The sequence below is a fragment of the Hyperolius riggenbachi genome, chromosome 4, assembly GCF_040937935.1.
Source record: "Hyperolius riggenbachi isolate aHypRig1 chromosome 4, aHypRig1.pri, whole genome shotgun sequence".
In the NCBI taxonomy this organism is placed as follows: domain Eukaryota; kingdom Metazoa; phylum Chordata; class Amphibia; order Anura; family Hyperoliidae; genus Hyperolius; species Hyperolius riggenbachi.
This window is the reverse complement of record NC_090649.1, coordinates 119,153,187-119,166,172: the sequence shown is the minus strand read 5'-3', so window position 1 is coordinate 119,166,172 and position 12,986 is coordinate 119,153,187. Positions and strand designations below refer to the sequence as shown.

Below are 12,986 nucleotides of genomic sequence, written 5' to 3'. Positions count from 1 at the left end.
CCCCAGTATAGCTAGTTAACCTCCACCCCCATTAGATTTACCCAGAGGTTCCCTCCCTCACTATATATATATAGATGTTCCCTCCCCAATATATCTGTAGCCTGACGACCTCCCTGCTCGGTATAGGTTGCCAGATGCCCCTAACCCAGTTAAGTCAGATGCCACTCTGCAGTATAGGTAGTTAGTGAAATGCCCCCCAGGAAAGTCATATTTCCCCCCTCCTCAGCCCAGTATAGGTAGCCAGATGCCCAACCAGTATAGGTGGTCCACCCTTCCTGTCCCATAAAGTTCACTAGCATTGAAGCATTGGCTCCAGATATAGCCATCACAGGTCACTAAAATGTAATTCAGTCTCTCCACTATAGCGCTGCATTAACTCTTTTTCTCTTCTAGGTGATTCTGGCAACACACAGCGTTACTGGCCAGAAACTAGCTGTGAAAGCAGTAAAAAAGGAGGTTCTACTCCAAGGCAATCCATCCGAAGTCCTACTGGAGAAGCAAGTGTTGCAGATGGTAGGAAGTAGCCGTTTCTGCACACACGCCTACGGCACCTGCCAGAGTAAGGTAAGTGTTTTACCCCCTTCTGTTGTCCTCTAACCCATAATACCTGTGAGACATATTTCTCTCTCATATCTGCCTATCATGAAGCAACCTGTGGACATTTGGCATAGGCAGTTCCTGTGTAACCCCTTCTGTTTCTTCTCATATTCTCCACCAAAAGTAAGACCCTCACCCTACACGTGTTACACCCTAACTACACACATGGAAATACCCAGACTGTCTATAGTAACGGACAATCTCTTACCCTGGCAAAACACTCAGCAGTTTTTAATCAACATTAAAGGAAAACACAATTAAATCACCATTAAAGTGAAGCATACACTGATGTGGCAATTCAATCAAAAGTGAACAACATGCCCCCTTCTGTATGTTTCTCCTTTGAGAAACAGTTGAAACGTACACTGAGCTGAATAGAAGCAAACATTATTAACCCTCAGACTGCTGCGGGCATCTATAGGTGATCTGAGTTTCGCATAAAGGCATTATAGTACAAAACTACTTCTGCCTACCAGGGACATCTGTAGGAGATTTTGTTTCCCCATATTCCTTTGCCACAAACGTCTAAAAGGGCCAATCAAATGCTTTCACTACAAGATGTGATCCATTTATTTTACATTTTAAGTCCATTTTACAATACTTTTTCATAACAATTAACATAATTCTATATCATTATACTGAGCATAATTCTTAATCATCTTAAATAAATTTGCACCTCACTGACAATCCCTACTGACTAATATGGACTTTTCTGTATGTAGATTTGGGCAAGACATTTAATAAACACAATACAAACATACCGTGTATAGAATTAAACGATACAAGTGCTCCACACAAAAAAGCAATAGTAGCTGCCAGAGGATCCTTAATCCACAAGGAACAACAAAATAGTACACTATTCCTCAGTGCTCCGGTCAGCAGTGATTTGCAGCTGCCCAGTGCAACTACAACTTGATAGGTGACCTGGTACCACCAAAGTAACCAGCACAATGGGTCAGATCACATATAATCCAGTTGTAATCCTCTGACGACGGCTCTTGCAGAAACCTGGTAGGGAGTGGAGCTGTGGGCATATACTCTCAGACACTGATTGCACGCGTACGTTAAAAAGGGGCGCTGGGAAAAAAGGGCGCAGGGTTTTAAACGATAAGCATGGATAACGTTTAAAAATGTATTGTACTGTATTTCGTTTAAAATTAATGTTTTATAAAGTTATAAATCATTAAATAATGTGCATTAAATCGGCAATTGTAAAAACGTTAATCTTTCGTTTAAATAGTGAAACGTATAATAACGTTTAAAAAAAAAATTACTAAGTAACCCTCCCTGTACCTACCACTAACCCCTAGACCCCCCTGTTGATGCCTAAACCTAAGACCCCCCCTGTTGGTGCCTAAGTAACCCCCCCTGTACCTACCCCTAACCCCTAGACCCCCCTGTTAGTGCCTAAACCTAAGACCCCCCTGTTGGTGCCTAAACCTAAGACCCCCCTGTTGGTGCCTAAACCTAAGACCCCCCTGTTGGTGCCTAAACCTAAGACCCCCTGTTGGTGCCTAAACCTAAGACCCCCTGGTGGTGCCTAAACCTAAGACCCCCCTGTTGGTGCCTAAACCTAAGACCCCCCTGTTGGTGCCTAAACCTAAGACCCCCCTGTTGGTGCCTAAACCTAAGACCCCCTGTTGGTGCCTAAACCTAAGACCCCCCTGTGATAAGCATTAATAAAGTTTCAAAAACATATTGTGCGTTTTTTTCGTTTAAAAATAATGTAAAAAAAAAAAATTTGTACTGTTTTTCGTTTAAAAATAATATTAAAAAATGTATAAATCATTAAATAATGTGTAATCATGAGAAGCAGTAATTAAACATTAAGTCTCCGGGCGCCGCTTTTAAAACGTTATTTTTCTCCGGCGCCCTTTTTTCCTATTGGGCGCCCATTAAACGATATTTATTATGGGAGTGAATGGCGGCGCCCGATTTGTCCACTAGCCTCCTGCGCCCTTTTTTACTGTTACCGATTGCACATTGCATTTCACATGCATATTACTTAAAGGCACATATATGCATCTGGGTCCTGTGTGCAAGGACCCAGCATTGCAGTATCTGTTATCCTACTAATGTCTGATGCAGTTGTTTTTATTGAATTAAAACTGGATTCTGTGTGATCTGACCCATTGTGGTCACCTATCAAGTTGTTGCACTGGGTGGCTGCAGATTACTCCTGACCAGAGCGCTGAGGAATAGTGTACAAAACAAACTTAGCAGGCATTGGCATGTAGCTTTTTTTAAAGGGAACCTGCATTGAAATAAATCTATGGCCTTTTACTTACCTGGGACTCCTTCCAGTCCCCTGTGGTCCACAAGGTTTCTCGGCGACCTCTGACACGCCTCCATTCTCCCGCCGGCAGCTTTGTTACATGTATGACCTGAATGCGGATCGCAGTGGCTCTGTTAGGGAGCGTTCTGCACATGCATGGTCCTGCAGGCATAAATGGGAGTGAGAAATGCATGGGCCGGTGAAGCAGAGGTCATTGGAGGACCGGAGGGGTGGGTGGGTATATACTGTATCTTGTAACCCGTTTTATAACCTGTTTTCTGTTCTTTCATTTATGCAGAATCACCTCTACTTCTTCATGGACTATTTGCAGGGTGGAGAATTGCGCAACCTGATTGTAGACAGAGCTCCATTTACTTTACGCATGATAAGGTAAGAATGCCAAATACAATTCTGTCTTCCTAGGATAAAAGGCATTTGCCATGTGCAGCTTCACATGAGCAAGAGGTGACTTCACTAATGCAACTTGTAGACAGCTGTTTGAGTCCCTCATCAGTGCCAGAGTTAAGGAAGCCGCACATCGAGTGATGATGGCCAGATTCAACCAAGAGACAAATCTCTCTCTAATCGAATCTGATTAGAGAGAGATCTATCAACTGCCCATACAACAAAGGCCAATTCCTGATCAATTTCATGATGAAATTGATCCAGTATGGGCCTTGTGCGTCACATCCATCTGCCTCGCCACCCTGACGCTGTCCCCTAATGAAAAATGTGCCCCATGTAAAGTGTACATTACCTTCCGCGGTCCCCAGCTGGCTTCTGGGATTCCTCCGTTCTGCATACTCGCGCGCCCCACGTGGGTTTCTAGTAAGGGCGCACGTGTGTGACATCAGAAATACACATGGGGCGTGCGAGTATGGACAGAGGAATCTGCCCGGAGCAGCAGAGGGACAAGCGAAGGCCCCAGACAGGTAATGTATAACATGCACGGGGCACCAGGGCGGGGGGGGGGATGGGGGTATTTTTAATTAGGTGGGACAACGTCGGGGGTTTAGTCAAGTTCAAATGTTGTGAAACGTCCCAACATCTGACAGCCGCCAAGTCTTCTGATGTATGGCCACCTTTAGAATGATATACTTCTGTTTAGACCAGAAGGACTTTGTGGGAGTGAGACTTTGTGGTAGTGAGTGTAGGAGGAACTACTACAGGATCTACTACTGCTGTTTCCAAGCCCCTGAGGCTGTATAAAGTGTAGTAAAGTCTTGCCAAATCCTCTTCTTCTGAGCTGAGCTCTTTCCTAGTCCCATCAAATTGCTCCAGCTCTGTCTCTGAATCCTGATGATGTACTTGTGTAAATGTCTAGTTCCTTCCCACACCCCATCCTGCCATGTCTGAGCGATACATGTGACCAATTTCGGCCCTTAATTGGTCGAATCATCGGTCAGGCAAGTCGAGAGATGTATGACCACCTTTTGATCCATCAACTGATGCTAAAGATAAGGCAGCAGCAACACAATGTACTGTGCGAAACATAGCTCACTAGTGACCACATGTTCAAAAAAAATGAATCCTGTAACCCTAGGAATATTTGCAGCTCAGTCATCACATTTATTTATTGAAGTGTACTTGAGAAGGTATGTTGGCCTTTATCTATACTTACCTGGGGCTTCCTCCAGTCCCATGAATACCGTGGCTTCCCTCCGTTCTGGCGCTATGACTCCCGGTAATACCGTCCTCTTTGGCCCCTCCGTTCTGGCGCTTTGACTCCCGGTAATCCGGTCAGTCGCCGTAAGTCGTGGGCTTCTGCGCATGTGCAGCTCAACCGTGCACGTGCCCTCAGCACGCTCCCGTCCCCTGGAGCGTTCTGCACCTGTGCAGTACTACTGTGCGGGTGCAGAATGCTCCAGGCTACAGAAGCAAAACTAGGGAATCCTGCCACTGCCCGGCGGAAAAGAGGGGCATAGCGGCAGAACAGAGGGGCCAAAGAGGACATTGAAGGAGACCATGGTTCTCATGGGGCTTGAGGGAGCCCCAGGTAAGTACAAATAAAGGCTAGTGAACCATCTCAATGGTTCACTTTAAAGAGTCTGTAAGATATTTATTAGACGTATTTAGCTCAATGTGTACAAATGTTGGTATTATTAAATCTTTCTTTTTCCTTTTCAGATTTCTGTGTGCAGAAATTCTATGTGGCCTGCGTTTCCTGCACTCAAAAGGGATCTTGCACAGGTGAGTGCTCTATTATTAGCTTGATGTAGTTGAGGTTGGACAACCTGGATTTATTATAAAATCTTCTTACTGTAGCTGGGTGTGTGATGGAAAATGCAGTCATGGAATCAGGGGTGTAACAATAGCCCCCCATGACCCCTGTTATCGAAGGGGAGCCCAGGAGCGGGGGGGGGGTGTACCGGAAGGGGGAGCTGATGGGGGTTGGTCATCCTGTATGTTGCTAATGCAGATTGACAGCGGAGCATTATATATTATCTGTTCCCAATGGCGATATTTGTCCTCTTCACTTCCTCTGCAGTTTACCAGTGCTGTGCAGCCAGCCAATCACCATAGGGCTTCCATCCCTGTCACATGACATGGAATAGAGGTGAAGATTAGTTGGCTGCCAGGCACTGGTAAAGTGGAGAGAAAGTGAAGAGGACCTATATCGCTGCAAGGAGAAAGTCATGTATAGAAGCAGGTACCCCCTAGCTCCTGCCCACCCCCCTCCTGGGATGGAGGTTTGGGGGGGCTTGGCCATCAGATCTCTGCAGGAGGGCTGCCCGGGCCCAATGTGGTTTTTCGCTACTGCGTAGAATAACTTTTTCACTATTCATTTGTGACCACGGGGGCGGCTGTCATCTTTTGTCACCTAATAGCAGATAATTTCTAGTAACCCCAGGCCAGCTTTGCTAGGTGAAGTAGATTCCTCCCATTGGTTTTGCAGAGCTTTTAAGATTTAGGCTCAATGGCCTCAATTCTGGTAGGGTTATCAAACAAATTACCTCATGTGAGGTAATTTACCTCATGAGTTAATGACATTTAGCAATTCTGGTAGGTTTTAGTCATGTTTACCTCATAAAGGTAAATTATGAGGTAATTCATGAGGTAATCTGCATTAATTTTACAGAAAATAGGTATTCCCATGGAAATTAGGGGGCATGTTAGCACATAATTTACCAATCAGTTTAAAACCTGCCTGTACCGGAAGGCAAAGTCAATTTGTATGCATTTTGCAGTTTTTAGTGGAGTTCTATTGCTGTTTTAGTATTCAAGCTGTGTAATAAAAATAATAGTAGAAATACAACTCCAAATATTTACTGTATTTTTTTTAATGGGGGATGCCTATAAATATACTTTTCATAGGTTGCTACATAATCGAAGACACCTTCCCCCCTCAAAAAAAAAAAAAAACTTTCTTCCAAAGACTATCCTAACTTATGGAAGACAATTAAAGAGTAGACTACTAATATTTATTTACTGCATGCTTACCACTGAAATACAGTACCTCATGTTTCACCTCACTTTATCCATTTACCTCATGTTTTACCTCATGTTTTCCCTCATGTTTGGAAATGGAGAAAAATCTTTCAGAATTGCTAAAAAAAAAGAGAAAAATACCGCATGAGGTATTTTTCCTACAACAAAATATTTAGCTCACACAGCTACCAGAATTGAGGCCAGTGTGTCTGTTTATACACCGTATGTTTCTAAACTTCCTTCAAAGCTCCTAAGTTCCTTTCATGAAATGTTTGTCTTCCTATTCCAAGTGTCTATCCCTGCCTAATGACTTTCTGACACACAGAGCTGACACTCTTTTTCTTTACAGAGACCTAAAACCAGAGAATATTCTACTGGATGCTGCAGGACATATATGTATCGCAGATTTCGGCCTGGCTGTAACCAACACGTCACACAAAAAGATGGACGTTGCTGGCACCATTGGCTACATGGCCCCAGAGGTAAGAATCTGGTTATGTTTCTACTGATATTACATGTCCTCCAAGAGAAAGTTAGTCTAACAAGATAAAATTATAGCATGATCTACAAATGATGAATAATAAACACTTCCATATAAACATATGCAGTACTTCTATGAAGAGTGGCTTCTTTTAATTTTCTGTACAAGTGTCCCTCACTGCCTATGAACTCTCTTCGTGCCTGTCTCCATCTATTATAAATAATGTAACGGCTAACAATAATACATTGCATAACAATTTAATTGCAGCCCCCAGGTAAATAGTTTAATGGCTATCAATATTACGATAAATAACAATTGCGCCCATTTTTAACGACACTTTTTTTAACTGCTCCTTCAACAGAATAAGGCTGGACTCACAGTGTGCCAGACAAAAAACTGATCCTGTTTTCCGTTTAACCTCTTGAGGACCATGGGCTTTACCCCCCCTAAAGACCAGGCTATTTAAAAAAAAAAAAATACCACTGCAGCTTTAAGGCCAAGCTGCAGGACCACACAACACAGCACACCAGTGATTCCTCCCCCCTTTTCTCCCCACCAACAGAGCTCTCTGTTGGTGGGGTCTGATCGCCCCCTCCCCCTCAGTGTTTGTTTGTTTTGTGTAAATGTTGTCTTTTTTTAAATAAAACTGCCTATTTTTTTTCTTTTTGCTTTACCCTCCCTCCCTCCCACCCCACAGCCAGCCAATAACGGTGATCAGCTGTCATAGGCTTCTGCCTATGAGAGCCGATCGCTCTCTAGTGTCCCATGGGGACAACCGTGTCACATGGCTGTCCCCAGTACAGCGCTGCTGCCGATCGCAGCGCTGTACAATGTAATTAGACAGCAGTTCCGCCGTCTAACAGTCTCCCGAGCGGCAACCACCGCTTGGAGACTGAAGGCGGAGCTCCGCTCCGCCCACTAATAGAAGATGCGCGCGCAGCGTGCGCGCGATCTCCTGTATTGCGAGCCCCAAGAACTTTACGCCAATCGGCGTTAGCTGGTCCTGGGGCTGCCGTAGCGGCCACGCCCGTTGGCGTGACGCGGTCGGCAAGCAGTTAAAGGGAACCTTAACTGAGATGGATATGGCTTTTTCCTTTTAAAATAATACCAGTTGCCTGACTCTACTGCTGATCCTGTGTCTCTAATACTTTTAGCCACAACCCCTCAACAAGCATGCTAATCAGGTGCTCTGACTGAAGTCAGACTGGATTAGCTGCATGCTTGTTTCAGGTGTGTTATTCAGCCACTACTGCAGCTAGAGATCAGCAGGGCTGCCAGGCAACTGGTATTGTTTAAAAGGAAACATCCATATCCCTCTCACTCAAGGTTCCCTTTAAACGTATCAGTTTCTTACAATGGCATCAGTCCGCTCCACTTTCGTGTCGCCGCTCACTTGGAGCAGGGAGCCATTTAAAGCACTATAGTAATACAAGAGGCAATATTATCCATCAGTGAACAGGACTACCACCATACTCAGATGTGGGGGGGGGGGGGGGGGGGGGCTGCTGTGGACAGGGGAAGGGGAGCTGCGGTGAACAAGAGCAGCTGACAGGCGGTGGATTCACCATCTTTAGCTGCTCTTGGAAAAGAGGCCTGAGTTGTGAGTCTAGGCTACTTACCGTTAGCATTTATTTTATTGTTTTGCAACTTTCTGTTATTGGTCAGTGTGAATTTCACTTAATTGTAACCACATCACATAACTGTCATCAGATTTGTCTCCTGCTAGGCTGCTCTCTGTACTAACTCCTCCTCACTTTCATCTATCTTACAGGTCATGATCCAGGAGCCATACAGCTTTGCCGCAGATTACTTTTCATTTGGCGTTGTGGCATATGAGATGGCTGTGGGGAAATTCCCGTTCAAGGATGACAATGTACCCAGCATTGTGCAGTCTGTTTCATTTGATGAACCAACATTCCCTCGTTTTATGAATGCTGACCTGAAGGACTTCCTGCAGATTGTAAGTATATAAACACGTAGCTGGTCCAGACGTACAGTATACTATATAGTATCAACACCCCAACATTCTCTTCCTGTCATATCTAAGGGCAGACAGTAAAAGGTCACCTCTGTTGGGAAAGTAAAAGGGTTGTTTTATCCGTTTGTAATTGCAAGGAAATCATAAAATGCAAGGACATCAAAAGTCAATAGAAATTCTGGGGCATCCTATACAATAAAACCTGTCTCTGCGTCCTCCTCTGTCCCTGTGTCCATGCGTCCGCTCTGCCTTTTGCGCATGCATGGTATGTGGACAGACTTTGGGCAGCGGTCATGGACGAGAGACGTTTGTGCGTGGGTCACGACCGTGCATGCACATGTGTTGCTGCCTGCGCATGCAGGTCGCGGTCATGCGTGTGTCATGGCTGTGGCCTAGCACCTGTTTTTTAATGGGCGGGTCTTTTTACTAGTGTTTTATATAAATGTGATCCGATTGCAATCTGAATTTGCCTTATTGAAAATTTCCTGCCTGCTACATTTCTTCTACATTCCTCCTTGTGTTCCTAGCGGCAGTTAAAAAAGATTGCAAAATACCATTGCAGCACAATAGCATTATATATGCGGTTTGCGATTTGCAATGGGTTCACCAGTAATAGCTTTCAATATGTATCAGTGTAGGTTAGCTTTAGAACTAAAGTATTCAGTAGTGAAATGTTGAATGATAGTCATTCTGAGTAAAATATTTAGCAATACTGTTGTTCAGGGCAGTTTCTAGGCTAAATTGCACCCAGGGCGAGGGTGTAAAAATTGCACCCCCTCCACCCCTGTGGACTCGCAAACCCTTCCTCTTTAGGGACAGTCACACAGCCACAGATCACTAGTAGATCTGCCTACTTACTAGTGACCAGCTGCTCATCCAGGAGGAAGCAAGGCAAAGGGAACACACAGGTAAATACAGCCTGGAACACTGACTCCTCCATGCGCACTGACAGCCTACAGTACCACTACAGGACAACAGGTGTCATCATGCGGTGCTGAGGCAGGCAGCCCAGGAGGAGTCAAGGAAGGTGATTGCGCTGGTAATCTTCTTTCTTTTGGCTGCACCGTGCATCACCAGCTCCCTAGCGGTTATGTTCTTCTGCCTACGCCCCCTTCTTCTACTTGCCTGTCTGCACCCAGAGCAGCCGCCCTGCCTGCACTGCCCAAGAAATGGCCCTGCTGTAGCTGGTGCAGTTGGAATGTAAATATGGTTGGAGACATAGTGGTACACTTCTAAATATCTCACCGAAACACAAGAAAACTTTTAAGGGTTAACTGTCCACATTAGTTTTGTCACTAATGATTATTTTTTCTGTTTTTTTTTCCAGCTTCTGTGTAAGGATCAATACACACGGCAAAGAATGGTACAAGGGCTAGAGCATCATCCATTCTTTACAGGAATAAACTGGACTGATATGGAAGCTGGAACAGCCAAGCCACCCTTTACCATGGAGCCGGTAAGTACAGAAATAAGATATACATTTATGGGCAATGTGTCTGCTGTACGAGACTGGAATCAGCATTGTTAGTTTTGCAATGCTGACTTCCTATCCTACAGTATGTCAGATAGTGCTTGGCTGGACTGATCAGTGGTCTGTGTCAAGTTCAAACTTTTCCCTTTATCTCATCATCATCCACTTGAGATAGTCAGGGAGGAGCTGAGAGGGGCACCGGCCAGTGTTTCCCTCCTGTGTACACAGAGCTGACTCTGTCCCTGTGCTCCACAGAAGGAAGCAGAGGAGGGAGCTGAAGTGAAGAGAGGACAGAGAAAGGGGCTGGTGGGCCCCTCAACACTAAATAGGCCCCGGGGACCTGCTCTGATGTGGTTAGGTGATGACTCTGTGCAGGAAAGGAAACTCTCACATTCTTGACAACTCTCTGGTTTATGTGACTAGTTTTTCTAAAAGGAATTGTCCTTAACCACTTGAGGACCACAGGCTTACACCTTTTTACAATTCAGTGCTCTGCAGCTTTAAAAGCTTGTTGAACGGCCATACAACTGAGCACACAAATGAATCCCCCCCCCTTTTCTTGCCACCAACAGAGGTCTCTGTTGGTGGCATCTGATTGCAGCTGTCAGGTTTATTTATTTTTTAATGAATTTATAAAGAATTTTTTTATTACATTTATGTATTTTTTAATTTATATTTTTCCCCCTCACTTGATCCCCCTGTGATCCAATCAGTCATCACCTCTCATAGGCATCAGCCTTTGAGATGACATCACATTATGGGCCACTCAAGGGGACAGCTTTTCTTCTGACAGCCTACTAGCTGTGATCGCGGGCTTGCAGGCTGTTTATGGAGTGGTGCTCTGTAACTAAAGCGGGGATGCGCGTGCATCAGTGTGTGTGATCCTCTGCAATCTCCTCAGCTTGTCCACATAGTATAGACACACTGTACCACTCGGGAGATTCGCTGCAGTGTCCCTTCACATTGTAACACACTCTTGCCATCCTATGTAATAAACGGCAATGCATCTTCTCTCTGCATAATATTGTGCTGGTCTGGCTTGTGTGTTGCAGAAATGTAATGAAGAAACCCAAACATTGTGAACAGGCCCATGGGAAAGCATGGATCCATTCTGCTGCTATCCTCTCAGGGGAAACTGTCCAGCTGCAGACCTTGGTGTGACCAGAGTCCTAGAGGCAGAAGATCACCACAATCTCCTTTCAGTGTAAAGCTCATCATTGTACATCCAGAGAATATGTATTATCCAGTGATATGTCTACAGCGTGTTTTATTCTGCCATTGGATATATATTTGGAAATGAGATAAGACCAGTAACATTTTAGTACATTGCACTAAAGACCTTATTTGTTTTCTTTTTTCTAGAACCCTCTAACTGACGTAGAGGACAATGCAGAAAAGGAAGTCTTTCTGTCATCCATTGAGCCACAACTCCCTTCACCAGAGACCAAAGACATATTTCACGGTTTCAGCTTCATGAGTGATCGGTGGAGGGAGATGAAGACGCCAGCTGAAGTGACGTAAAGAGATGCGATCATTCCACTTCTATTAGCATGGAGCTCATCTGTCTACAAATTGACTACATAGGATTATTGTATTTATCTAAGTTAATAAAACTGTTGCAATGTTATTGCCAATTAGTGTACATTTGTGTATTACAACAAACCATATAGAGTGGTGCATGCTTAGTTGACACGGAATGTAACTAAAACATAAATACACCTGCTTAAAGGGAACCTTCAGTGAACGGAAACCTTAAGTGTCCTCCCGATCTGCACCGTTCTGACACTGTCAGCCCCGGTAAAGTTCCCATCATGTGGGTGCTGATGAGTGGAGGGAGAAGGTCAGTGTGGGTTCTACTGGTGGAGGGAGGTCACTATGGGTGCTGCTCTAGGGAGGGAGAAAGTCAATGTGGGTGCTGCTGAGGGAGAAGGTCAGTGTGGGTGCTACTGGTGGAGGGAGGTAACTGTGGGTGCTCATGGAGGGAGAAGGTCACTGGAGGAAGAGGTGTTGGTGGGTGCTACTGGGTGTAGCGAGGCCCTGTGGGTGCTGCTGGTAGGAAGCATGTCACTGTGGGTGCTACTTGTGTTCCAAAATATAGGTGAAAAGTCCTGGATGTGAGAGTGAGAGAAGGTGAACAGACTAGAAGATTGGAGCTTGAGGATGAACGGTTGTGAGTGGGATGGTTTCTGGAGATTAGTGGCGGAATGTTTGGAGGCAGCGGCTTATACAGAGTAGCGTTTGAGAGGGTTAGGAGTATGAACTGGTTCCTGTGGGTAAATGGAGGGATTGGGAAAGAGGGGCAGCATCAAAGGAACAGTAGGAGAAGAGGAGGAGACAGTCAGTACAGTTCAATAGGGGTTGGAGAATTCCCATCCTTCTTTGCAGTGTTTTACTTATATGGTTAAAGAGACTCTGAAGCGAGTTTAAAACTCGCTTTTTACCTTATAGTCACATGGGCATGTTTGCCCCCTGCTAAAACTATAAGGTAAAAAGCGAGTTTTAAACTCGCTTCAGAGTCTCTTTAACCTGCCTGGCGTTCTATTAAGATCGCCAGGCAGGCTGCGGGAGGGTTTTTTTTTAATAAAAAAAAAACTATTTCATGCAGCCAACTGAAAGTTGGCTGCATGAAAGCCCACTAGAGGGCGCTCCGGAGGCGATCTTCCGATCGCCTCCGGCGCCCAGAATAAACAAGGAAGGCCGCAATGAGCGGCCTTCCTTGTTTTGCTTATATCGTCGCCATAGCGACGAGCGGAGT

The 12,986-nt window shown here is 44.9% G+C and overlaps 1 protein-coding gene across 1 annotated transcript; it reads left to right on the top strand.

The window, feature by feature from the left end:
• Nucleotides 1-489: 489 nt before the first annotated feature.
• LOC137570481 (protein kinase C delta type-like) lies at nucleotides 490-11,803 on the top strand. The gene is made up of 8 exons (XM_068279150.1): nucleotides 490-564; nucleotides 3,171-3,262; nucleotides 5,000-5,062; nucleotides 6,651-6,783; nucleotides 8,554-8,742; nucleotides 10,088-10,216; nucleotides 11,284-11,435; nucleotides 11,594-11,803. Exons 1-7 carry the CDS (start codon nucleotides 511-513, stop codon nucleotides 11,311-11,313), a joined length of 690 nt encoding a protein of 229 aa, XP_068135251.1. The 5' UTR covers nucleotides 490-510; the 3' UTR covers nucleotides 11,314-11,435; nucleotides 11,594-11,803.
• The last annotated feature ends 1,183 nt before the right edge of the window (nucleotides 11,804-12,986 follow it).

Coding starts and splice junctions, on each gene's coding strand:
- LOC137570481 (XM_068279150.1), top strand. CDS start 511: ATGGTAGGAAGTAGCCGTTTCTGCACACACGCCTACGGCACCTGCCAG. Junction 5,063..6,650: donor TCAAAAGGGATCTTGCACAG/GTGAGTGCTCTA, acceptor TTTTCTTTACAG/AGACCTAAAACCAGAGAATA. Junction 8,743..10,087: donor TGAAGGACTTCCTGCAGATT/GTAAGTATATAA, acceptor TTTTTTTTCCAG/CTTCTGTGTAAGGATCAATA.